The sequence below is a fragment of the Bacillus rossius genome, chromosome 11, assembly GCF_032445375.1.
Source record: "Bacillus rossius redtenbacheri isolate Brsri chromosome 11, Brsri_v3, whole genome shotgun sequence".
Classification (NCBI taxonomy): domain Eukaryota; kingdom Metazoa; phylum Arthropoda; class Insecta; order Phasmatodea; family Bacillidae; genus Bacillus; species Bacillus rossius.
The window spans coordinates 48,124,417-48,152,416 of record NC_086338.1 but is presented as its reverse complement, the minus strand read 5'-3'; the positions used below and the strand labels follow the sequence as shown (position 1 = coordinate 48,152,416).

The following is a 28,000-nucleotide window of genomic DNA, read 5'->3' as shown; positions in this document are numbered from 1 at the left end:
CAAGGCCCTAGGTTTTTTTGAAGAATCTTTTCAGGGAGTTTAATAGCAAAAAAAAATATTATGTAAAAACGTTTTAGCCCTTTTACTCTTTAACATTAAGTTTAAAAACGAAATACAGAAACAGAACTACCCGTTCGCCCTCAATCATTCTTAAATGCTTTTCGTAGATACCACTCGTATATCTTGAGTAGTTTGCAAACCGTGTTTTTTTTCCCGATGCTCTGCCACCATGTGTGCGGCCTAGAACGCACGGTAACCGGTGGCGCTTCCTAGCGGCGAGACCGCGAAGCACGACGCGACACGGCGCTCGCGGCGGCGGGACGGGGAACCACAGTGTTGTCGAGAGCCCGCGGCAGAGCGCAGCAGCAACAGTGGCAGTGCGGGCACTCGCCAGTGGCGCTTTCTAACGGCGAGAGCGCGAAACACAACGCGAAGCAGCGCTCGCGACGGCGGAGCCGGGAACCACAGTGTTGTCGAGAGCCCCCGGCAGAGCGCAGCAGCAACAGTGGCAGTGCGGGCACTCGTTCCCGAGCGCCAGCGGCAGTCACCGGCGTGCCTTGGGCTTAGTGGTGGCATTGTCTCGGTGGGTATAGGGGATTGCTAATTATGAATGCGCGCGTCCCGGGACGTCCGTCCAGCTGAGAGCAGGTAAATGAGGCTTGGTTCTCCTCTTCCCGCTTCTGCGTCTCGCGCCGCCTCAAAGAGGGGCAAATATACAATTTTCCTGTACAAAACCTAAAAAACAAAATTAAAAATGTACAGGACAACTAATACCACCGGAAACAGAACATCATCTCTACTTGCTTACTTGTGAGAATCCTCCAAACTGGCTTGATTATGCGGATTCCAGATTTTTGTTTTTATAATGTCACAAAAGAGATATAAAGAGAGCACTATTTTATGTTCATTTCTGGGCTCGTTTTCGTTCTCTTTGTGCGATGATTCGTCCCGCCCAAAAATAATATTTCAGAAAATAGATATAGGTATCCTATACAGTCATCTGTGAATGCCTTGAATTTTATATTTGCTGCCAGCGCGCTCGCGTTCCTCCTTGTTCAACCAGCAGCGTAGAGAGCGCACATTTCCCGCATATATAGCGCAACCTGGTCAGAGATTTGGCGTTTTCCAAATGGCAGATTTGTTTCTAGAAACAGTAACACGCACAATTTTTTTTATGGTGTATTTCAACAGTGAGTAATATTTATTGTTAATTAATCATTATTGGTTTATCAATATTGATATCCTGAGCAGTTATTTTGGAGTAATAATAATATTAATTCATGTTAATTATTATTTTTATTTTAATCAGATATCTAATAAATACAAAAACAAGATTCTTTAATACTTGAAAAATTAATGAAAGCCAAAAAAACCCGCGCTGTTATCATGTTTCTAATCTTTTTTTTTTTTAATTGTTTTTATCCACTTTCTGTCTGTCTGTCTGTCTGTCTGTCTGTCTGTCTGTCTGTCTGTCTGTCTGTCTGTCTGTCTCTCGCTTTTCCGTTTTACCCCTTACGATATTATTAGGAGTCGAGGTTTGAATTGCCAAAGAAGTTTCACTTTTATTCTTCGCTGTACCATTGAATATATATAATGTATTCAATGGCTGTACTGAGTTACACGTGCTCTTTTAGGTAGATTTAAAAGAATACTACCTATTTTAGACTTTACCATGGTGCGATTTACGGAAAATTTTATATAGTTTTTCGTTTCATGGTCCATAGACCCCAAAATCGTCAACTGAAAAGTTTATATATATATATATATATATATATATATATATATATATATATATATATATATATATATCACAATTTTGTGGATACGATAACTGTCACAATTTTCTCAAATCACTTCCAAACTGATAAATAAAATCTAGTGGAAAATCTCGATCGAGTTCGTTAATCGGCAATATCCAACCAAAAGGGTAGAAATGGGGAATATATTTAAAAAAACAGAAAAACCGTTCTAACTCCCTTATGTGGAAAATATAACATCCGTTCGAACGTTTTATAACTCGTAGGAGTAATGCAAAAATATTTTGCGTGAATAAGTTTTTTATACGACCAACCATAACTGCCAGGGGTTGAAAAACCAAGGGTAGGCGGACAAAAAAAAATCATAACTCCCTTCGTAGGCACAACATCGAATTCGTACGAATTGTGTATTAATTTTATAACCTTTCTCTAAACGTTCTGTCTGAAATAATTTTCGATTGGTTGAGAAAATACATTACTCCCTCAGCAGGTACACTATCAAATCTGTTTTAATTGTTTATAAATCTTATCTTTTTATCTAAAACTGTTGTCTGAAACAATTTTGGATGATACAAACCATTACTGCAAGGGGTAGAAAAACAAAATGTAATTAGTTTTTCTTTAATTTACCTTCAAATAGATAACAATATATTGTAAAACGCCTTAACTTTTTCTAAAACATTTGGCTGAAACAATTTTTGATGAAATCAACTATTACCGTAAAAACAGGTGTTGAAATAAAAAAAAATAGTATCAAATTTTTCTAAATTTATTAATAACCATCTTAATATTAACTGAAACCTTTGTCCAAAAAAATTATACCACCACGTATTAGTACAAGGGATAAAAAATAGTATTTGACGATCAAAAATAATTGCGTAACTACCTTAGTAGGTATAATATGAATTTCGCCAAGACATTAAATGCTGTATGTATTTATAATACGTTAAATTATATATAATATATAATTTATAATATTTTCGCTGCATGGAATGTGAGAAAATGTTAAATCGATTTGTTTTGAATACTGGCGAACATACAGGATGTTATGTCGGCTACATTAAGTTCTTAAAATGTTCCAGGAGTTTATTGAAGTTTCCAAAATATTTCCAGAAGAAGTAGGTACATCGAAATATACTTACGCCTGTAGGCTGTGCCGAAAGGGATTTTTTTTTCCCCAAGTACCTACCAGAAAAATGCCAAAAAATACACACACGTACATATCGATTGTAACTACGAAAAAAAAAAAATATATATATATATATCAGTTATGAAGCGGACAAAAATTACTAACTTAATGTGGATACTGTTTTGTAAATATAATTATTTGCTGAAAAAATAATAATGTCAATAACCTGTTTAGTGGCTAACAAGGGGTCGTCCATTAATCACGTGATGTTTTTTTAGCAAATTTTTAACCCCCCCCTCCCCCTAGTGATTTGTGGAGAGGTTTTAGACTAACCCCCCCCCCCCCCCCCCAATAAATCACGTGTATTTTTGGTACAAAATATTTTTAATAATTTCAGAATATTATCTCTTTAAATATAGGTATAATCTAATTTAATTCTGGAAAATTAAGCACAGCATGTATTTGGCGCCAAAACCAAAATCACAGTCTTACTGGCGACTGGCAAGCCGAGCCGGCTGGTTCATGTTGCGGCGGGGATATTGTTGCCCGGCTACGGCGAGTCAAGGTCACGCGTCGCTTTTCGGTTTAGTAGAAATCGCGCGAAAAAAATAAATAAATACACGTGATATCTCTCTACACCCCTCCTCCCCCCTTGAGATATTTCGTGATTTTTTCCGACCCCCCGCCCCCCCCCCCCCCCTTTTTCGAGCCTCACGTGATTAATGGACGATCCCCAACATTTGAAAAGGCCAAATCTCGTTCCTGTCCCAAATGCTTTCAGGACACTGCTAGGGTACGAAGTGAAGTATGCGAGGTATCAAGTACGCAAGTGTGCACTTACATTCGGACGCGGACAATGATTGGTGTGACCAGGCCTGCGCGCCGAAGTGGCCGACGCCGCCGCAGAGAAAGGTGAAGTGACCCCCCCCCCCCCCCCCCCCAGCACCCGCGGCTACCGTCGTTCCTGGCGAAATGCCACGAGGCCTGTCCTGGCATTTGGAAGTAGAGTTGGAACAACGACTTAACCATCCTTAAGGGGCCCGCCTCGTCAGGGGTGTATGTGTGTTGGTGAGGCGGGATGATAAGCGTGACGCTCGCTGGTGCTTCTAGCGCGGTATAGCCTCTAAGCGCAAAGCTAACTGGCGCGCGGTCTTCTCGTCGTGCACGGGATAACTGTGAAATTTGAGCGGTGACCGTAACATTATATGGCGGAGAAATGAAGATAAAGGGGTAATGCAAGTAAGTCCCTTAAGTGCTTTCAAGAATCTGTACTGCTTGTTTTACGTATAAAAATTACTCTGAAAACATGCGTTTTAGCCATTTTAACTCTTCTAAAAATACAGTTTAAAAATTTAATCCGCAATCAAAAGTTCTTTTCGGCCCTCTGCGAAATCTCAAATGCTTTTCGTAAGCAGACCCCACTCGGATATCTTGAGTAGTTTTGAAATCGCGTTGTTTTTCCTGAAGCTCTGCGCACCGTGTGTCTGCCTGGTCGGGTCGCCATAATGGCGTGCAGATATCCTGGCGTTAAGGGTGGATGTCCTGTTTCATATCAACATTCTATATTTTACGTTACACACGGTTAAACTTGTCGACTTTTTGAATGACTGAACTTTCACAAGATTATATATATATATATATATATATATATATATATATATATATATATACATACATACATACATATATGCATACCTTTTTGCACAATAAGCTGGCAATGTAAATAATATTATTACAGCAAAATTGATCTTAAATAAATATGTTTTATGCTCAGAAGATGACGTGGATAGTCACTAATCTCCTGTCTAGACGATCCCTGTTCGATTCCTGGCTGAGTACTCAGGTTTTTTTTTTGCTAGTGTGAAACATGGTGGACGTTGCCATGAGCAGGATGTAAATTAAATATCGTTTTTGCATTCTGATGGTAGTTTCAAATTAAATGTGGTATTCGCTTTCATCGTTTAAATGTTATCCGAATTGCTATCAAAATTAGATTATACCTTGTGTGTTAGTTTCATTCACTTTTTACAGTTAAATCAAAATGTCCTAATGTCAAAGAAAAGTGGTTTAAAAGCTAAAGTTTATTCATAAATTATCATTAAAAACTGTACTGTCATTATAAATACTGCAAATAAAACCCACGTGTATTTATGAAATAAATATAACGAGTTTAAATGAAGGAGAAAAAAAAAACAATGCCTGACGAAAGGTTTGTTCAATCAATGAACGGAAATCGCACCACGCTAATATTTATGCTATAATTTGTCTGTAACGGATTTTCAAGGGAACGTATAAACAGACGTTCATCACCGACTCTACCGAAGCATGTTCAATCGCACTATGTGTTTGATAACTAGAGACAAGTTTTTATGTTTTATTTTTAGGTCAAGTTCGATTTAAAAATGGGAAATTTCGGTTTTATTGATTTTATTTTAATACAGACTCTTTATTTAAAAAAAGCTGTATTATTCAACAAATATGAAAACTAAAATATTACTTATTTTACCAAAATAGTCTCATTTTGACTTACTCATTATTCACTTTACAATGTAATCATTTGTAATAAAATGATCACGTCTAGAACAGAACCACACATAAAATGAAAATAAATCAGCAAATTATTGTGTGATTCAAAAAATATACCAACATCATTAATGTCAAAAATAAGAGATGTAAAATAAAGCAATGTAATATTAATTTATATCAATCCATTTAATTGAAATAGTTTTTTTTTTTTTTTACAAATTCATGCTAAATAAATCACATTCAATGTATTTACCACAATAAAAGATAAGATTGTTGTATTTTAATTAAGATTTGTCTAATTACTGATTGGTTTGATGTTTTTAGTTTGGTGTTAAAGAATTTATTAACTTGTATTTCGGTTGTTATATGGTACATCGATATGCTTTGCGGTGTTATTTCGGTTTTACCGCAATTCACTATATAAACTTGTCCCTAATAATAACAGGTTTTACCCTCTAAAATATTGCAGGCTGCAGAAATTCAAAGCAAAATGGTCTGTTTCGTGTTAAATGAGTGTTTTCCCACAGACCACACATTAATTAATTTATTTTACTGTGCTGTACGCAGCCTTCTTGGCGTTTGTGTTTCACAGGTTGTATAACTGTCAGGCGTTTAACCGCTTTTTTCGCGTTTTACTTTCCCACGCTATTTTATTCCTCTTATGATCGACCTCGAACAAAATTTCGCTAAAAGTTTTTGCTAACTTTTTCGTGACGCATATTTTCATAAATTCAGTCATGTAGGTTTGGTTTTTTATTCAACACAACATTGGTGCGGAGTGAATATAGAACGAGGGCGAAACACAAAATGCAAATTTTTGATGTGTCACATCTTAGTTCTCGGTATACGACATTTGGTTCGAGTAATTTCGTGAGTGGAACGGAAGTCGCATGGAACGGAAACGTGTAATCACGGTGCTGCCATCTGTGGTGGATGGTGCGAACCAAAGTTCAGAAAGACAAAGGGTTAACTTTACAGTATTAACTGCTTAACGAAATTTAACAATATGGGCAGTATTTTAATAAAATTCCTTGTCAAAAATCATGTTCAAAGCCGGGGTTTAGTATTTTTTTCCCCAAGTGTTTTTCGCTGTTATCGGAGCCGTTTCAGTATATAGTTTAAAATTTTGGTCTGCTAATAAAATGATTCGATAGTCGACGTAGTTGCTCCGGCAGCGAATTCTAGCGGCGGGCGAAGAAACTACGTGTGATTCGCGTAAAGAAATTTATTTCAACATTAAAACTCATGAATTTGCTCGTTACCGATGTTGGATCTACTGGAAGGCTTGCTCACATTTTTTTTTTATACGTCAGTGTAGTATACATAGTGTTGTGTTCAAAAACAATCATCACGGGAACAACGTCGCAAGGTAAAATGTCACGACTCTTCACAGGGACGCGTTGCGCAATTTCGCGCGACAAAAGAACGTTGTTTCAACAGTTTTGCGTTACGTCATGCTGCCACTCGAGGTCGCAGTCCGAGCGACGACCGCATATCACGAAGAGTCGGAGGTTTTCCCCCACCTGTTCACTCGCTCAAGACAAGTCCAAGTTGCGAAACTGAAACGAAGTTTGCGATTATCCTGTCAACAGTATCTTGAAGTGAATCTTCTTTGCTTGCTGAGGGGGCTACAATTTTCGACAGTTACGAAAATTCTGATCGCACGAGGGGAATAGTTAGGTACGTGGTGGGGGAACCGGTAGAGGAGGGGAATAGTTAGGTACTTGGTGGGGGAACCGGTAGAGGAGGAGACGTCAGGAAAGAGATAGAAATGACGCAGCATATTTGCGCACTTGCATGCTTGCATCCCCACACAAAAAAAAATTACTTCGGACATTGCATTTCATAGTGTCCAAAAAGGTGGTCTAGAATTTTGTTTTGAAATAGGTTAATTAAAACAAATGTTTAAATGCAAATATTACAGTAAAATATTTAGCGAAATATTGCACAATCGGGGCAATTAATGTCAACTGATAAACATTTTTGATTTTGGGTTTATTAATTTTTTTTCTTATTCCCTCCAAATGGTTGAAATCCACATCCCCCACCCCACCCCCTCAAAACCATTTTTTTCTAGCTGGCGCAATATGCGCCATACATCCTCTCTGCGGGCGGTTTTGTTCGTGAAGAAGTGTGTTCCCCGGTCTCCTTCGCCCTTTTCTGTCGACGAGACGCGAAATTTTTGTAAACTTATCTCCGAGCTTTCACCTTGCAGATTTTTTATTATAATTAAAAAAAAATCCACCAACAATATCTCTAACGCGGGCGTCAAAACACAATCATGTTAAAAAAAAAAACCCTTTGTCGCCTGAAGAACAATACCCGTCTGTCTTTTAAAACAGAGCACAAAGCACTCTATTTTTAATTTTGGATCGTTGTTTTTATTCTTGTCGCAAACGATAGGAGGTTTGCTTTAAAAAATTTTTTTTGTTGCCTAAGTTATTTTATTTATAGAGAGCAGGGCCAGATAAAAGTCCCAAAGGGAAGAGTGGTTTGGGGGGGGGGGGGGGGGGGTGAAATATCTTGTCCCATTCTCTCAGACGAAAATTCTGAAAGTTCTGCCTTACTAACCCATTGTAATGCATTCCAGGAGGTGTTCATTCAGTCTTGTAGCCTGGAAAAAGGGTGCAGAACGACACAACATCTGACCACATAATTACTCCAGACATTTTATATATGTTTTAAGTCTCGGTCTTCCCAAGTCGAGTTGGTTATTTAATTTTCTTCTCGTGGCTTTTAATTAAGGGATTTTTACTGTGAATTTACTTCCACAGCTTTCTTGAACCTGTTCTTGGGTAAAACAATTAATTAAACAGCAGTTTATAAAACGTAAATGTCTCCAAGCAGTGGTGGTCCTCGACTTTGTGGGGCTCTGAGCCATTAACATAAACTATAAAGCAAAATTAATTAAACTTTAAATTATGTATTCAGCCATGTGTTATTTAATATGGAAATCGTGATTTTATTTGTAACATTACGGTGAGTAGCCATAACGTGGAGCCAGATGGTGCGGCATAGAATAATACTCCGATAAAAAGGCTGGAAATATTTTCAAATAAACTCTTGAAAGCTTTGTTTTCAAGCCAACCTGGGACTAAAAAAAAAAAAAAATCAATGATCATTATTCTAATCCAACTAAAGAAATGCTGATATTTCTAGAAAAATTATACTCGGGTTAGTTTTATTTTTGCTAACGATTGAATTCCGATGAAACTGTCAGTATATGAGGCAAACCAATTATTTTGGAGGTTTTTACTACATGAAATAGAAAGCACTTTAATAATTATATGCACATACAAATTATTATTTTTTTCCCCCGATTCTCATAAATGTACTTATTGTTTTTCACAAAAAACTAAACCAACAAGGACTATGAAAACAAAATGGCCGCCGCGGGGTCCTGGGCGGTTGCCCGCACTGGATGCGCCTCTGTCTCTCGGGCACTATCGGCCCCTCGAGGACTCACGAGGACCAACGAGGACTCACGAGGATGAAGATGGGCCGAAGAAGGCGCGATGAGGGGGCAACCACGTCAGGAGAGGGTCTTCCCCCAAACCCCTCGTCCGTAAGGTCGAGAGCTGGGTCAGCACCTCTGTACCAGGACCGCTAGTTCCCTTCTTATCTTCCAAGGTCGGAGAACCTCCCCTCCCCGACTTGAGAAGCTGACGTCAGCGCTAACTACGAGGCTGAGGCTGTGCAGATTTCTTCGAGGAGTTCTGCTGAAGACTGGGCCCAATCAATTGGGGCGTATTTAAGACGCCCCCCCCCCCCCAACCCCCGCCGCCAATAGGGTACACATACATTGTGCAGAGCTTTAGGAATACCGCTGAAAATATCCGAGTGAATTATGTTCTCGAAAGGCATTTAAGAATATTGTCTGATGGACGATAAGTAGTTCTTGTTTCCGTATTCATTTTTAAAAGAGTTAAAATGGCTAAAAGGTGTGTTTTCAGAGTAATTTTTAGGGCATAAAACAACCGGTACAGATTCTTGAAAGCACTTAAGAGACTTGCATTACACCTTTATCTTCATTTCTCAGCAATATAATGTTACGGTCACAGCTCAAATTTCACATTTTTCCTGTGACGACAAGAAGACTGCGCGCCAGTTCACAGCCTTGCGCTTAGAGGCGATACCGCGCTAGAAGCACCAGCGAGCGTCGCGCTTATCATCCAGCCTCACTAACACTGATATGTCCCTGACTAGGCGGGCAACCGTGGGATTTGAGCGGCAACCGTAACATTAAATGGCGGAGAAATTAAGATAAAAGCGTAATGCAAGTCCCTTGAGCGATTTCAAGAATCTTGTACCCGGTGTTAAATGGCTATAAACATTATTCTGACAACACGCGTTTTAGCACTCTTTCACGCTCCTTAAAACAAATACGTAAACAGACCCCCACTCTGATATCTCGAGCAGTTTTCAAATCGCGTGGTTTCTTCTGAAGCTCCGTTTGTACTATGCGCTTGCGTGCCCGGGTAGGCGGGGGTATTAACGAGGCCAAAATTTGAGTTTTAAATGATAAAAAAAATGGTTGAAACTATTATGAAGTGTTTATGTTTCTATCATTCCGGTGATTCCGGAAATTGCTTAAGTACCGCCGTTTTTGAAGTCGGGACAATCTTTTCTAACCAAAAAATGGCAAAAGATAAGAAAAAAAAAATACAAAGTTAATTTTCTGCTTGTTTACATTTTTTTAGTTTCGGTAAGTTTATACCTAGTTATGCGCATGTTTTTAGCATGTGCATTTGATAGGTTATATATATAAAGAACTTGAAAATAAGATAGCTATATTTAAGGGGGAAAAATATATATATAAAAAATTGGTTGTCTGTAAAGTCGGTTTACGGACGATAGTTTAACGTGACGTCATAAAAAAAACATTGATAAAATGATAGTTTAGTTAAAGTACTGAATTTAAAAGCTACTTTTGAAAAGCCCGCCTTAACCTATTTAATATAATAGTAGATTCATAGGCCAATCGAGTGGAAGAGAGATAGATGCGGCGCAAGCGTACAATGCATGTAACGGGACACGGCGTGACGGGGCAATGTGCGTAACGCGAAACTTTTTCGTGCTTGTAGCCGGCGTTCATCAATTTATTATACGTTGTCACGTCAAAAAACAGGAAAGTGTATTTTTGAGTTTGAATTAATATTACAAAATTATGTGTAAGGGATCGTCCATTAATCACGTGAGGCTCTAAAAGGGGGGGGGGGGGGGGGGGGGTCGGGAAAAATCACGAAATATCACAAGGTGGGAGGAGGGGTGTAGAGAGATATCACGTGTATTTATTTTTTCGCGCGATTTCTACTAAACCGAAAAGCGACTCGTGACCTTGACTCGCCGTAGCCAGGCAACAATATCCCCGCCCGCCGCAACATGAACCACCCGGCTCGGCTTGCCAGTCGCCAGTAAGACTGTGATTTTGGCGCCGAATACATGCGTAAATCACATATAAGCCTTTCCTTTATTATTTTTATGCCAGTGAGAATAAACCTGCAACCTTAATGTGTGTCTGGACATTGTTATCACTGTGCTTAATTTTCCAGAATTAAATTTGATTATACCTATATTTAAAGATAATATTCTTAAATTTTTAAAAAATATTTTGTACCAAAAAATACACGTGATTTATTGGGGGGGGGGGGGGGGGGTAGTCTGAAACTTCACCACAAATCACTAGGGGGAGGGGGGGTTAAAAATTTGCTAAAAAAAACATCACGTGATTAATGGAAGACCCCTAATGCACCTGTTGGACAAGTTTTGATGGGTGTTCATAAATGTAGTGTTGCCTAGTGTGGTTCACAGCTCGCCCGCACCCACGTGGTTTACCGGGGCGAGTCCTCACGAGCAGCTATGTCGCGGTCGGCAGATGTGCCGGCGGGAGAAGTGGATGCGCAGCGCCCCCCTGCGACGCCTGCGCCACCCGCTGGAGGAGAGCCCCGCCTGGGGCCTGGTGGGCGGCGCCCTGGCCGGCGTCGCGGCGCTGCTGGTGGCGCTGCCCGTGCTCGCCGCCGCCTGTGTGCTGCTGCCGTCCTGCCTGCTGGCGCGCCGGCTGCTGCTGCTGCTCTTCTTCTTCTGGAGCCGCCGGCCCGCTGGTGCGTCGCGCCGTCTGTCTCCCCTGGTCGACGTGACGCCTTGCGGGCCAGGGGGGGGGGACGACGAGCGGGACCGGACGACAAACACCCCCCCCCCCTCGGGGGCTAAAAAAATATTTTAATATTAAATTCATAAAATGAAAAAAAAAATTAATATTTAGTATGATATTAAAATAAATTCAATGACACAAGCATAAATGTTTAATTAAACTTAGTTCACTTTCCATTTTAGTATAGCCTAAATCAGCAATGTTGAACACGTTATTAATCAAAAATTTTCCCGGGGGGAGGACCGCCGAACCCCCCGCCTATCTGTGTGTGTGTGGGGGGGTGGGTAATTCCATAACCCCCCCCCCAGGCCCCCCGGAAAGGCCATGGCCTTCTGCCTCACCCCCCCTCCCCCCCAGAGCAAAATCCTGGGTACGCCACTGTTGCGGGCACACGTAATAACACGGAACTCGGACATCAATCCTATCCCCCAGCGTGATAAATATACTTAATTTATGGACGCGAACCACACGTAGTTCCCGCAGTCGCCGCTAGAATTCGCTTGACGAAATTTTTTTAAAACTGTGTAATGAATGGCTTCCGATAAAAGCGAAGAGGACCTATGTTGTTACGCATATAAAAAAAAACATAAAGCGAGGGCGCTTGACCTGTGTGCGAAATCGGTTCACAATTGAAATATTACACTGTAAAGTTTAACACCATTGCTAATAACTAATATACAACTTTACAACTAAATAATACGAAAACGTATATTTGGTAGCAATTTTTGATTTAAAAGTTACGAAAAGTAACAATAATTGCAAGGTACATGTGTGTGGTAACAATAACACCTCGAGTGTTTTATTTTCCTCCATACCTGCCTTCCTACCAGATTTTATACCAATCCAATCAACGGTACATACGAAAGCTACCATCGAGCTAAGTCACACACAAACAGACATACAATCATAAAAATGCCGATCGCTCTGTTTGTTACGTTGATTTAAATGATTTTGATTGCTACACACCATTGCTCAATGTCATAGGGAAACCTCTAGAACGGACCCAAAAAAAAAAACTAAGTGATGAATTCACAAATACACAGAAAACAAGCCAAAATCAGCCGATGTGAAATGTTAAATGCGTAGTCTGTACAAAGAATTCCGTGGAAAGAATTAGAAATAAATCTATAATATAAAAATTAATCGCAAAATGTGTTGGTAAGCGCATAACTTAACAACGCCTGGACCAATTTGGCCAATTTTTTTTTTAAATGTTCGTTGAAGTTCAAAGATGGTTTACGGCGAGAAAAATTCGAATAATTGCCGGAAAAACCCTAAAACCAGCCCTTTTCTTTTTCCCATACAAACGTTTTCCAACTAAAACGAGCACTCATTGTTGTTTAAACAATGTAGGTATGTTCCTAACGTCTAAGAGTCAATTTGCACTTTATTACCTCTGTACAAAGTTCAATCATATCTATCAAAACAGTGTGCGTTGGAGCACAGATAAACAAAAAAATAAATAAACCGAAATCGAATAGTTCAATTTGGTCGACTTCGCAATATCATTTCATTTGTTTTACTTTAAAATGCATCAATTTTCAAGTCATTACATCAGTCAAACAAAACCAGCGTTACCAAAAGTATTTCGTAAGTTTAAGTTTTTATTATTTCATTTCCCTCTTTTAAATACGGCTTGAAGGATTTGACTCCAAGTCATATCAAATTAAAAAAAGTTGAAACAACAACAGACTGTCAATGTCAGTGTTTTTTTTTTTTTTTTTTTTTTTTGGATTTTAGGTTACCTACCCTAATGAGTTTGCTTTTGTCAACTTATACACGAAACAAATTCTTACCTATATAGTGTTTTGTGCAGTGTTTTTTTACCTATGATCGTTAATTATTGCATGTGACAAAATAATCTATAACATAGATATGCCTCCTATTAGACGAATCAATTTAGGTAGAAGAACCCGAAATGCTATAAACCAAGCTAATTACCGATCTAATCATGCACTACAATGAAAATAAAAATTATTTATGTTTCACATGATTAACAATAAAGAGATTACTTATTTTTTATTTATCTTTTTATTTATATGTTTTATTTAATTATATTTCTTATTCACAACACCCTATCACCAGGGTGACGGTTCTGTTCAGAATTTTTTGCCCCGACTATAAAATATGTAGGAACAAAAAAATGTCACATTACAAATCATTTTGACAGGACTTTATTGCAATTTAATTAGGCAGTACGAAGTCTGCCGGGTCAGCTAGTAAATAAATAAATATCATGGCACAGATGTTTTGTCTTTGGAAGCTATCTGTGTTTCATTTGTGCTGTCATCACTGTGTTGTCAAGAATATACATGTAGAATTTCATGGCGGGAGTCGCCTTTGCGTTACTGTGTTGTTTTGTCGAGATTATCTGTTTTAGCATTATCGCTGAGCCCCGTCGTGTTCTTTCACGAACGACCCGCATGATTCGGAATTCTTCGGAACTGTTCGGTTGTGGCTGTAATTCCTGTGAAGTGCAGATCCGCGTGCTCGTGATGTTGATCGAATAGCCCGTTATGTACCCAAGTAATGTCAAAAATATTCACGATAGATGGTGTTACTATGGCTAGCTAGTTCTTTTGTAAATTTATGGAGAGCATTAATACTTGTAAATAAATATTTACCTATTTAAAATTATTTTATGTTAAAAGTGGGATTTTTTTTTAGAGTACCTAATGTGTTACCACTGGACGGCTTCTCTAATATTTCAAGGAAATTAAGTTAGCATGTATAATATAGTCCATAATGTAAATAATAACAGATTGATAAAACTATAAAAACTCTTTCAGCGATCTGAAATGGTATTGAGAATCGTGACAATAAACAAGCCTTCAGGTGTTTGTTATTATTATTAATATTTTATTATGCGAGACTAAGGCCCGTTCTACAGTGGCACGGAAGCAGAGAGGTATCACGTAAACGTAGACGAATCTCCCGCAACATTTCACTATAGCTTCCGATGCTTCAACAATGCATGGAAACGTATCAAACGGCAACCAATGATATTGCATTTCAAGGTTAAAAAATATTAATTTAATTAAACAAAAAATTCTATGCTTCGAGATCAATAATATCAAGGGGCAGAATTTGCCTATATAATAAAAATAATGAACAAAGTAACAATAGAACAATAAACTTGTACTTGAAACCATTTTTAACGCATTTGGAACATATCCATTTCAATGCTGACGTCTAAAAACTAAAATTTTGGGGGAAAAAATTCTCTTATATAATATTATTAGTAAAACAATCATGTAAACTAAGCACATATAACTTATTAAATTCCTTTTTCCTTTTCACTTTTGTACTGCTCTCTCCTCTACACTTACTCTTAAACTCTGTGAGACTTTACTTGTGTATTGATACTCTTCCACTCTCGTATGCTTATATTGGTTAAATTGATTAATTTGTTTGGGCGCCACTTTAATGTATGTATTCACCTTGTTAGCAGAAAACAAATGAAAACAAATAAATAAAAGAAATATTACTCTAAATCTAATATTCAGGTTGGGTTAAAGACAAGGATAATAGGTTTACTGAACACACACAAGATTTAATAATAATAATATAATAACTGATAGTCTTTAATAAAATAATAATGTTGAATATTCTGGTTTGGCAAGTGGTATAAAATTATGTATTTAAAAAAAACAGGAAATACGTTGCACACATGTGTCTCTAACAAGAGTTCATATAATTCAGTTTATAATGTCCGTTGTTCTTACTCGTAGATCGTAGAAGAATTGATAAAAACTATAGTTTATTATTACGAATATTTAATTCAGAAAAAAGTACCTCGGCTTAGCTTTATTGTTGGGTCGGTAGAGAAATAAGAGATTCCGTTCTCATTTTATCTCTGGGTATGGACTGTGACGTGTATATGTAACGATTAATTAAATTATAATGTATGTCTTTGAATGACGTTAATTAGTTCTCAATATTCACAATGTTTTCATTCGTAGATGGAATAATAGTACATTTAGCTTAGGAGATTCTTACGACGGGAATTGGGATCAGTTTTTACTCACGTCATATATGCACTCCTAATTACATATCTTTCCAGATATGCCCTTCCAGTAACACATATAATTATTATTACGTCGATTTAAAATATCCTTACACTCGGATAACCTATTTTAGCTCGAAGATTGATGAATATCAAAGGGATTAATCCCCTGGCGATTTCAATCGCGCCGCCACTATTACATAACTCTCTTTCATTAAGAAGTTCTAAAAACTATTAACTTTTGTAACTCGGCCTCCCATTGGTCGGAACAATAAAACCGTTAACGGAAATTTACGCATTAAAATAATTACTGACTTTCAACAAAACGTCTGAAGATACCAAAATACGATAAAATTAAAATAATAAATTCCAACAATGAACACACTGTTATATAAATTACGTGGAAAAAGTTCCTTATGCCGTTAAAGTCAATTGTACCCTAGAGGGGTCTAGCCTATTGTTGCTCAAAAGTCAGTTCGTACTACGTCATAGAGTGTAGCACACGTAGATACACCAAAATATAAATATAGAGCGTTCATAACGGGGAAATAAACCAATAACACTAAATATAATTAAAATGTTATTCAAAATATTAATGTCACTTTCTGTGCGCGGAATTGATAGTCATGTAACGGCACACTTTGGTGTTTATTTTCACATTTTCAGAGAGACTGTGCGTAATTAATAAATTTCAGTAACACAGGCCATTTTTGTTTCAAAAAGCAGCTTTTAAAATGTGTTATAACATAAGTTGTGAAAATTTTAGAAGCAGGTAAACAATTAAAAAACTTTAATACCTTCTAATATAATAATATTTGACACGCAAATACATAGATGACATTTTGAGGTTATAATTTCACCTGTACGTCCATCAAAAGTATAAAGCTACCAACCTTTTGACGGACGGATGAAAATTTTCAGGTCATCTTGTTGGCTGTAGGTAAAGTGATTGACGAACGGATGGACGGAGGTGACGGGCTATGGTAATACTGGCCTATGGCTACCACCGCAGCTAAATACTCAGCTGCTATTGCTCACACGAAGCAACGTAAAAGGGAAGCCCTAGGCAATGGGGTCCGTCTCCAGTTCAGATAGCTTACAGTTTACAGGGATAAAAACCACCACCACAATGCGAACAGTTCCGAAGTTCACCGAAGTAAAATGTTAGGGTATGTTCGTTCAGTGTGATTAATGAAACTTCCTTATTTAGGTAAGGTTGTCGCAACTAAAATGAAATAGGTTTGTTTAGGTAATATTAGGTTAGGTTATGTTAGCTTTATTGTTTACCCACGAGTGATCGACATGATTCGGACAGCTTCGTAACTGTTCGGGGTGTGGCTCTATTGCCGCAGACGGGGAGCCGGAGCGCGTGCGCGGCAACGACGGCCGCTGGCTGGGCTCTGCGTGGCGCCGCTCCGTCATCCACGCGGTGCTGGTGTTCGAGGCCGGCTCGGGGCTGGACGTGGCGCAGCTGCGACGCCTGCTGATGGAGCGCGTGGTGCCCTTGTACCCGCGCCTCACGCGCTTGCCCGTGCCTTTGCCGCTGTCGGCGGGCGCCGGCCACTGCTGGCTGCCCGACCGCGCCTTCGACATCCGGCGGCACGTGTTCTCTGGCCCCGAGCCGCTGGCTACCGAGAAGCTGCTGCAGGTGACGTCACTCACCCTCTCTCTCTACTCTCACCGGGTGTCCACACACACACAATCTCTAGAAACACTTCCCTGATTAACCATCACAATTATATTCAAACACAAGGATCAGAATAATTATGTCCGGTGCCTAGATTCGGGCCGTGGAGCCGGCCACCATCTCGGATTGTGACGTCACGGTGACCAAATTGATGTCAAACATTTCCTATTTTTTCCTCAGAAACGACTAAAACATCCTCGAAATGACTAAACAATTCCCTTTTTCCAACAAGAATTTGAATTTTAAATCACCATGTATAGTGTATTTGTTTAGAAGTTTTATGCCGATTAGTTAAAACATATGTAATTCCACCCGGCCCCCTAATAAACAGACCGACATTACAGCCGACCCCGTTGCAAAAAAAACACACAGAATATTAAACAATATTACGTATAAATTAAAAGTTGATTAACGAAAGTGCGACGTTGGAGTGCCCGGGCACTCACGTGTGCAAATGCGTCGATACGCGTGTGAGTGTCCCCCTGGCGGCCTTCTGCCTAGATTAGTTAATTAACCCATGTGACATAATTATTAACCCATTGTGTTTCGTTATTACCCCCCAGCAGAGCAGTCCGGCAAGAGACGAACAGTCGCTGGTGTGACGTATAATTTGAAGGACATAATTCGTAAACATACTAACTCTAAATTGTAGAAGGAACGAGTGATGTTAATTTAGCCTTAATAATTAATGTAGGAATTTAGCGCCCTTAAAATCTCTTATTAACGTGTCACATTAGAAACTAACGTAATGAGGTCAACCCTGGCGCGAGGGCCACCGAGCCTCGGCCGGGCGCCATGACATGACGCCAGTACAGCGCGACTCGTGGACCGGGGCGGACGCACGTCCCACGGAGAGACATCATCCATTGTCTGCATCGAACTCACTTCTGGTAATTATAGTCACTTTCTCGAAACCTCTTTTTACTAATCTCTCCGTGCGTACCCGGTCCAATTTTCGGTCCAGGACTTAATCCGGCCGCATAACTTTTAAAACCCCCTGCACCACACTTGGTCTGCGGGGTAGTTTCAGCATACGGCACGGGCCGCCTCCCGAACCACAGAATTTTAACTAAAACCAGTCGCCCCGGCGCTGATACCACCCCGTAAGGGAACTTGGACGAATTTAGCTGCGGTCCGCGCTCCACTACAGTGGACGCGAACACCGCCTCGAGACATTGATATACGGGATTGGCCGCCTACAATCACCCTCACCCCTCTTTAGTGTAACCAGGTTCAGAACCGCCGAGTGCCACGCTAACACGTAACATTTAGTAATCTTGTGCGATGCCTTATTACGTAACTTTTCAGACTAAATTTGTGTAATTGTGTAACTTCTGTATTGTGTGACGTCAACCTCTGTACAACGTGGTGTGTAATCAATGGTATTACACCAAACCCACAGTCGCATGAATAAACGACGGACGTCATTTGTTACATTACTTCAGCGCCTAATCAATTAACCACCCGACTCCCTATCACCACCAAGCAGGGAATTCCTCATAACCCACGCAACAACGCCAACGGTCCTAGTGGGCCACGCAAGGCAACCGACCCCACGACCCACCTATCGGCTAGAAACAGAGCTAGTCTGGCGCCCACCCGGAAACACTACATCAACGACAGCCATTCCCGCTAGGAGCCGCACCGGGACTCGAACCCGAGACCCCGGACGACGATAATACTAATATAGTTGCACTTTGTAATGGTATTAAATAACAACACTAAGGATTACTTAGATTCCTTTATTGTCTGTCCATCACCATTACTACATTACCTGCACTCCAATGTTACCCACTTCCTTTCATTGCCAACCTCTGCACATTATAGTTCCCACTTGCTCCCATGACATCTTTTTTCGTTACATAACAATAAAAGACACTGTTCATTACATCTCCTTTTTTTTCATTCACAATAAAATACAAGTTACAGTTCCTGTCATGTTGCATTATCAATAGTGTTTATACAACAGTACCTAGTTCACTATCAATACAAAACAGTATCACCAATTAACATTGCAAGTTGACAATATACTACCTAATAGATCTAGATATAGGCCTACCCATACATTTATGATAATACCACAGCAAGTTGGTATACTATGATAGTCTAAACATAAGTGATTTTTGACACAATTGTTCCAAGATTCACTTTATTTTAACTGGTAACTATACAAAATCAGCACTGCTATACCACTTTGATGGTCTAATCGCTAATGTATCTGCCATTCCTTGTTTTTTTGGTATGGGTTCGTTCCGCCTCACTAGCAGAGATACGCCCCGGACGAGGGAGGGGTTGTTCCCTTCAGGGGCTAAGCCAGGGGGGGGGGGGGCGGTTTAGGGGTTCAAACACTCCCCCCCCTCCCTTAGCACCAAATATTTTAATTATTTTCTTATTCATCACTCAAACAAATTTCATATTAAAATTGATAAAATTTTTAACCATTACAATATTTAAATTTAAGTACCGAAACTTGCTAAAATAGCACTATTTTACACCTTATTAAAATCCAAATTTTCCCGGGGGAGGACCCCCGCCGCATTATTACGGGGGGAGGGGGGGTGCATTTTTCTTAACACCCCCCCATACACAAACCCTGGCTACACCACTGGGTTCCCTTGACCCTTGTTGTGTTTGGGGATGCCGGCACCAGGAGTACGTGGCGCAGCTGCTGTCGGAGGGGCTGGCGGCCGACAAGCCGCCCTGGGAGGTGCACGTGTTGCGCGGCTACGGCCGGCACGAGGACACGGTGGCCGTGCTGCGCGTGCACCAGAGCGTGGCCGACGGCATGGCGCTGGTGCGAGTGCTGTGCCACTCGCTGGCCGACTGCCACTCGCTGCGCGTGCCGCAGGTAACCAACCAACTCCTCACTGCAAGCACTCGCCCACGGACGTGCAACATCCGACCTCGGTAACCAGCGGATTCTTGTGTTCTCAGTTTTGCAAATACACACCTAAAATACGAAAATCGCACACGAAATTTAAAGTGATTAAACACAAGCAATTTTGTGTTTGCAACTTAATTCCTGTACGTGTGTCACACGTAGTTCCCATACCTGCCGCTAGAATTCGCTGCCGGAGCAGCTACGCCGACTATCGAAATCATTCCACTCGCAGACCGAAATTTTTAAATTATACAGTAATGAAAACAGATATCCAATACTTGAAAGTGAAATTATAATAAAATACTGTCCATCTTGTTAATATTTATTAAACATTTAATACTCTAAAGCAGTGGTTCCCAAACTTTTTCAGCTGGCGACCCACCTTTCCTTATAGGAATCCCTCCACGGTCTATCGGTCCATGGTGGAGAAAAAAACCTTATTTGTATTGTATACCTTCCTTATATATATATATATAATTTACCTTCAAATATTGCAAATATATATATAGGTTTTTTTAAGATACCGATTGGTTATTGATAAACAATCGTGTTCTGATTTGAAAATGGTTGACAAAATATAAGCACTGTGTAGCACAATTTGATTTGTTTCGATTTTTCTTATCTTTTCTGATGGTTTGTTTGATGGTTTCTGATAGTTTTAGGATTGAGTCGCGACCCACCTGTAACCCTTCCGCGACCTACTAGTGGGTCGCGACCCACCGTTTGGGAACCGATGCTCTAAAGTTTCCGTTTGACTCTGCGAAACTTTGTTTTCGCACAACCTGCGGTCGCGCGTTTCCGTTCCGTGCGACTTCCGTTCCTTTCACGGAAAATCCCCTCCTGCCAAGCGCCGCACACCGGGAGCCAAGTTGCCGAGACGACGCCGTGCCTGGTTTCCCCCCCGGCAGAGGCCGCACTTCGGGGCGGTGGCGTTCGCGGCGAGCGTGGTGCGGGCGTGCCTGTCCGGCCCGCTCACGCTGCTGGTGTGGCTGCTGCTGACGGCCGAGGACTGCAACCCGCTGACCCGGCGGCGAGGAGCAAGCTGCACGGGGCGAGCCACCGTCGCCTGGTCCGCGGCCATAGCGCTGCCCAAGGTGGCGCGCATCAAGCAGGTCTCTGGCGACGCGGCACACGCACCGGTTGTCCACGTGAAAGAACGTCCCAGTTCAGGGATGTCGGAACATTTTCATTAGTGGGGGGGGGGGGGGGGGGGGAACAGATGTATCACACTTACCTCAGTCATAGAGCGGGGGGGTCCGGGATGCAAAATTGTGCTATTTAATGAGTTTCCAAACCAAAATATTAAACACACCATTCCAAGAATTTGATGATGTAGTACGTATTAAATACTACTCTGACAGGTAGATGTAGTACAATTTAAATAGAATACCATCTAGGAATTTGCAATCATTTTACTGTATATTGACAATCATAAATTTGATTTTCTAATCAATGTGATCACCAATGCAACGTTTGTAACTACTGGTTGAGAAAAATACTACTACGACCGAACATTTATTCTGGGAAAAGGAGGGAGGCGAAATGTTACTCTCGCCCCTCCCCCCCCCATGCATAACAGCACGGGGGCTTTTCGCCCCTGCTGCCCCCCCTGTTCCGACGTCCTTGTCCCAGTTATAAACTTTATAATAGTATCATATGTAAGCGTTGTAGTGCGTCGGTTCAAGGTCACAATAAAAGAGTAACTCAAACAGTTTTATACAAGCGTATGTGTGAGTGAACCTGTATACTTTATTTGGCAACAAGATGGAGCCACTACCCTTTGGAATTTCTTTGTACAAGAGTGGTTGAACGTCAAAGTCCCTGACCGTTTGATTGTTCGTAAAGGTCGAGCTAGCATAGCTCTTTTTCGCTGGCCTCCAGGTTCACCTGACATAATGCTAGGTAAATGATTTTTTTTTTTCCTTTGGAGCCTTATAAAATATTGTGTCTATGTTCTGCCGCTACCTAGTGACATGACAGAGTTGAGACACACATTTGAAGAGGCTATTTCTTCCATTACTCCGGACTTGTTAACCAAAGTGTGGGAAGAATTGGACTTTAAGTTGTATGTGTGCCGTATAACTAATGGTGCACATATTGGACATTTGTAAGAAAAACTTGGTTCGTTTACTTTCAATTTGATGTATGATTTCTTGTAAATAGTCTAAATTGAAATGTTAATATATATAATTGAAACAGGGATATTCTTTTATGGTCATCCTGTATTTTTACAAGTGTTACGGAAAGGACAGTCCAATTAATTAAATATAGTTGTATTTCTCAGCTAATACACTATTAATTAAGTTATAAAATTTAAATATCTCTCCACAAAGTAACCAACACTTGTAATAAGTCTTCTATTCACTCTCCTCACTCTTGCTCGTCTATTACCTCACAACTCTATTTCAACACACTGCCTTTGCGCTTCTTATTTGTCTGCCGCACCCAGTTTACCACACTATGTTTACAAAAGCCTGTACAGACCAAATCGCATAACATTCTGCCATTAACTATTTCTGTAAAAATAAGCATAAACCGTGCAATTTAACGTTAACTTTTAAAGTGAAATTTACCGCGAAAAAGAAAGTACTGCAGTATTAATTGTTATTACACTTAAAAATTAATATTAAAATTGTTTATGGCCAATACAATATAGTTCAACTACAAAATAATTCACGTGTCGGATTATTAATGTCCTGCGTTGGTTGCAACCAAAATAAGTAACTTTCCACTCTTCTCAAACAGCAATCAAAAATTAAAGTTTAAGTTATAATTTGCCCATTAAGTAGTTAGTTCAAAATATCTGAGCAAACAACTCCGTGGGTCCAACTTTCCAGAATCAAATATGTACTACCAACTTCAACAGAATATATCTTGGCACACCAACCTAAAAAATGTTGCACAAAAAATTACTAAATAAAAATATATAAAAGAACTCTTAAATAAACAAACTGCTAAGATTTAATTTTAATTTTTTTTTCTGGAACAAAACACCTGGGGAGATCACAGTATGCAGCTACCTCAAAGGAGAGATAGAAACACTTTGCCCAATATTTGCTTTTCTTTTAAATTCTTTCTTTTTTTTTTTGGTGGGAGTAATAGATTTTTATAAAATATTTTTTTAGGATTTCGTGGGGGTTGGTGGAAAGGGGAAGGGGGGGGGGGGTTAATTTATCCTGTGTATGCTCCTGGTTTCATTTTGTAACTACAGTAAAGTTTCAATTCACCGATCTTTGATTAGCCAAGGTTCCGTATTATCCGAGGCAAATGTAAAGTACGGTACCATAACAGCAAAGACTGTTAGACATTTGCCTGAGGATCTAGAAATGATTTAACTGCTGTCAAAAGCCTAAATAAAATTAACCACGAGTTTGCCATTTACTGGTTGGAAAAATCATGGAGTGACGTGAAAGAATCTAGAAGGAAGAAAAGCTGAAAAAAACATCACCTTAGAAAAATAATACCATTGAGCCAATTGAAAAACAACAAGATTTTCTTACTATATCCGTGTTATCAGAAATTCAGCCTATCCGTAGGTTGCAATGGTCTTACATTAGCTCGGATGATCGAGACTCCGCTGTCACGAATGCGGTATCGATGCCCTTCATTCGGTACTGTGTCCCTACAGGTGACGCGCTGCACCGTCAACTGCGTGCTGCTGTCAGCGCTCGCTGGGGCCGCGCGCTGTCTGCTGCAGGGCTGTGGCATCAGGCAGCCGCGCGACATGAAGGCACGTGTCCACTCGCTCTTCCTCTTCTACCGCCTTCTCTCCCTCCTCCTTTCTCCTGCTCTTCCTTTCACCCACCTCTTTCTCCTCCTTACCTTCCTTTCACCAACCACTTTCTCCTTCTCTTCCTTTCACCCACCTCTTTCTCCTTCTCTTCCTTTCACCCACCTCCCTCTCCTTATTTTCCTTTCACCCACCTCTTTCTCCTTCTCCTTACCTTTCTTTCACCCACCTTTCTCCTTCTCATTACCTTCCTTTCACCCACCTCTTCTCCTTCTCCTTATCTTCCTTTCACCCATCTCTTTCTCCTTCTCCTTATCTTCCCTTCATCCACCTTTTTCTCCTTATCTTCCGTTCACCCACCTCTTTCTACTTCTCTTCCTTTCACCCACCTCTTTCTCCTTCTCTTCCTTTCACCCACCTCTTTCTCCTTCTCCTTATCTTCCTTTCACCCTCCTCTTCCTCTTCTATCTCCTTTTTATCCTTCCCTTCCTTTCATCCTCTTCTTTCTCTTCTACCTCCTTATCTTATTCCTCCTTCTCTCCCTCCACTGTGTAAGGATAATCAAACGTCAATACAGTTTTAATGAGATTATCAAAGAAAAATTCTTTAAGACGACATTTCAATTTCCGTCTCATTCTGTGATCCGGCACCAATAAGCCGCATGTTTTCAGATTTTTTTTTTCCGGGTGGATTCTAGCTGTTTGACCTTGGGTCATTAGGGAGACTCTCGCACTGCCAGCATTTCATGTTTGCTCAGAGGTTATCGTTACTGTTGGTTTTCATTTCAGTGTAGTGTTTCCCGTTTTATAGCAGGTTGCATTTCACAGTATCACCGTTCAATTTTTAAGCAACAACGCTAATCCGACATGGCAGTGGTCCCTGATTATTGATATTTTCTTTTTATTTGGAATGTGACAACTGCATAAAGCTCCTATATTCCAATCAATTTTGAACTGAGATGGGTAACATATATAATTAATTAGATTTACTTGCACATTACTATGCACTAGGATGTCTTCTACAACTGACATGATTTTACTGCACCTCTTCAACCCGAGCTGGCTGTCACAAAACAGCTAACAGCTTGGCCTGACAATGCATGCAGTTTGGAATTGGTACCCTGTGCATACCTTAAAGTAATAAATCAAATGTGATTATGAGGTATGCCAAATGGAATGTACATTCATTCAAAATTTCTGACATAGTTAACCTTATTGGTGAATGTTTGGTGTCAGCCAAATAACCTTACAATTACTATGTGAAGGAAAATTTATATTAAATCATGTAGGTATTGACAACAAAATGAAAAATCATGAAATGTAACTTGCTAGACAACGGGGAACTCTGCTCTGAAATGAAAACGGACAGTAACGATAAACACTGAGCGAACTTAAAATGCCGGCATTGCAATTATCTACCTAGCGGCCAAGGTCCGATAGAATCAACCCGAAAAATTAATTTCCAAATCACATGCGGATCGAATAGTGCCGGATCACAGAATGTGACGAATCTTGGGATGTCTGCTTAACTAATTTTTTCAATGCATTTAAACATTTAATATTACTTTTTATATGGTAGTCTCATTAAAACTGTATTCATGTTTGATTATCTGTGCACAGATATGATATCAAACATGCCAGATTAAAGAGTTTTATTCTGTATAAATAATTGTAACATTGGCAGTTCTGAAAAAAAGTGAATTAGTTTCTTAAATCATCGTTTTACTAATTTAAACTCCTGATGCTTTTATTTTGCAAAACCTTTTTTTTTTTTTTAAATTCTACGCTGATATGCATGCTGTTTGATGGTTTATGGAAATATTTGTTTGCATAGTCAATAAAACAGAAAAGCTGGCAGCTTAAATTAGTAACCGGTATTTTTATATCAGTAGACAACAAATGGATTTATACGTCTTAAAATGTCTTTAACACAATCTATTAAATGTAATAGGAAACTACACCCTGTTTATCTTATAGCAAAACCTACTAAAAGTAATAGGAAACCACACATTTTTCATTCTTAGAAAAACCTGCCAACATGATAGGACACCACATCCAGATAAACCTAAAAAAAAAAAAAACTTCCAAAAGTGATAGGATTCCACACCCTGTTTATTCTTAGCATAACCTAGCAAGAGTGATAGGATTCCACACCCTGTTCATCCTTCGCATAACCTACCAAAAGTGACGGGTATCCACACCTTGTTCATCCTTAACACAATCTACCAAAAGTGATAGGATTCCACATCCTGTTCATTCTTAGAATAACTTACCAAAGTGAAAGGAATTCACACCCTGTTCATTCATGGCATAACCTATCAAAAGCAATAGGATCCACATACTGTTCATCCTTAGCATAACCTACCAAAAGTGACGGGTATCCACACCTTGTTCATCCTTAGCATAATCTACCATAAGTGATAGGATTCCACATCCTGTTCATTCTTAGAATAACCTACCAAAAGTGAAAGGAATCCACACCCTGTTCATTCATGGCATAACCTATCAAAAGCAATAGGATCCACATACTGTTCGTCCTTAGCATAACCTACCAAAAGTGAAAGGAATCCACACCCTGTTCATCCTTAGCAAAACCTTCCAAAAGCAATAGGATCCACATAGTACTGTTCATCCGTAGCATAACTTTCCAAAATCAATAGGATCCACATACTGTTCATCCTTAGCATAACCTACCAAAAGCAATAGTAATCCACACCATGTTCGTCCTTAGCATAACTTACCAAAAGACACCGGTGGACCGTGGTGACGGAGCTGCGCGCCCTGCAGGTGGTGCTCCCGGTGGACATGCGCGGCGACGTGAGCCCCACTCGCCCCGGCGGCCGCCGCCTGGGCAGCAAGCTGGCGCCCGTACTCCTGGGGCTGCCCGTCGGCGTGGAAGGGGCGGTGCCGCGCCTGTGGGCGACGCGCCGGCTGCTGGACGCCCTGCGCTCGTCCGCCGACCACGCGGCCGTGTACGCGGCGACCGCGGCGCTGGTGGCGGCCGGGCCTGGGGGGCTGGCGCGCCGCCTGCTCGCCGCCGTCGCCTCCAAGGCCAGCCTGCAGTTCAGCTCCGTGCCGGGCCCGCCGTCGGCGCTGGCCGTGGGCGGGCGCCTGCTCAAGGGCGTGTACCCGCTGCTGCCTGCGCAGGGCGCGCCCGGCATAGCCGTGTCCGTGTTCACGTACGCCGACCAGGTGTACGTGGCCGCCATCGCCGACAGCGCGCTGGAGCCGGCCGCCAGCACTCTGCTGGAGCACCTGAACTCCCAGGTCCCAAAGGATAGACCATAATAATAATAATTTAGAGTTTATTTACCAACTAAAATCATATACTTTTTTTCCTAAAATAACCATCCACAAAATAAGTCTACTGTTTACTCTCCCCACCGGAGCTTGCCTCGATGGTGGCTCCATCTCTACTTTTTGTCTCTTACACACACCTCGGTCCACTACACACTCGTCCGCTGCATGCTCCGATTTTCTCACACAAAGCTCCTAAGGAGTTACTCACCATCTTTACTTCACTCTAGCTTCACTCCCAAGAATTCGGCGATATCGCCACCAGCCTCGCTCCTTACCGCAGGTAGCCCCCCGTGTTCTATACCTGCCAGCATTGCCCATGAAAAGGTCTTGTAGCCTTCCGAAGTGTCGCATCACCAACTTCCCCGACTTATGACTCAGAGCTGCGAGAATAACGGTGCCCAAGTTCTTGGGCGTGATCCTGACTCGTGCGGGAATAGGTGTCTGCTGTTTGAGGTGTCAGAGCTGTTGCCAGCACTAGCATACGAGGCAGAATCCAACAGGATCACGAAACGGGGTGCATGGATACAAATACGTAATCTCTCCGCACCAAGGCAACTCACTACCTCCTCGTGGTACCAAGGATGTTTATTAAAGTGAGCTCTGCCGGGGAGTCCTCGTCCCTCGACATCCTCAGATGGTGGAAAGAGGTATCTAGTGAGATGGACATGATAACTGTCACAGTTTTTCTCAAATCACTTCCAAACTGATAAATAAAATCTATTAATGAAAAATTTTGGTCGAGTTCTTTAATGGCCAATATCCGGCCAAAGGGACAGAAATGGGCTATATATTTAAAAAAAAAAAACAGAAAAATTGTTATGACTCCCGTAATAT

The 28,000-nt window shown here is 40.7% G+C and overlaps 3 protein-coding genes across 3 annotated transcripts in view; 2 read left to right on the top strand and 1 right to left on the bottom strand.

The window, feature by feature from the left end:
* The window catches only part of LOC134536465 (uncharacterized), a 117,983-nt gene extending 117,416 nt beyond the window's left edge, over positions 1-567 (top strand). The window contains exon 3 of the mRNA XM_063376183.1: positions 357-567. Coding sequence (XP_063232253.1) covers positions 357-567 — 211 coding nt within the window. The remainder of the gene's footprint in view (positions 1-356) is intronic.
* On the top strand, positions 562-21,220 carry LOC134536464 (uncharacterized). The gene is made up of 6 exons (XM_063376182.1): positions 562-648; positions 11,288-11,513; positions 16,922-17,217; positions 19,907-20,104; positions 21,046-21,120; positions 21,176-21,220. The coding sequence occupies exons 2-6, from the start codon at positions 11,288-11,290 to the stop codon at positions 21,218-21,220; spliced, it is 840 nt and encodes a 279-aa protein (XP_063232252.1). The 5' UTR covers positions 562-648.
* On the bottom strand, positions 21,168-28,000 carry LOC134536518 (uncharacterized). The gene is made up of 2 exons (XM_063376242.1): positions 26,608-28,000; positions 21,168-21,253 (listed from the first exon to the last, which is right to left on the bottom strand). Exons 1-2 carry the CDS (start codon positions 27,073-27,075, stop codon positions 21,242-21,244), a joined length of 480 nt encoding a protein of 159 aa, XP_063232312.1. The 5' UTR covers positions 27,076-28,000; the 3' UTR covers positions 21,168-21,241.

Excerpts from the sequence above, each read along its gene's own strand:
- LOC134536464 (XM_063376182.1), top strand. The coding sequence starts at position 11,288 with ATGTGCCGGCGGGAGAAGTGGATGCGCAGCGCCCCCCTGCGACGCCTG. Across the intron at positions 17,218-19,906 it reads CTACCGAGAAGCTGCTGCAG|GAGTACGTGGCGCAGCTGCT; the intron begins GTGACGTCACTC and ends TGCCGGCACCAG. Across the intron at positions 20,105-21,045 it reads ACTCGCTGCGCGTGCCGCAG|AGGCCGCACTTCGGGGCGGT; the intron begins GTAACCAACCAA and ends CCCCCCCGGCAG.
- LOC134536518 (XM_063376242.1), bottom strand. The coding sequence starts at position 27,075 with ATGGCGGCCACGTACACCTGGTCGGCGTACGTGAACACGGACACGGCT.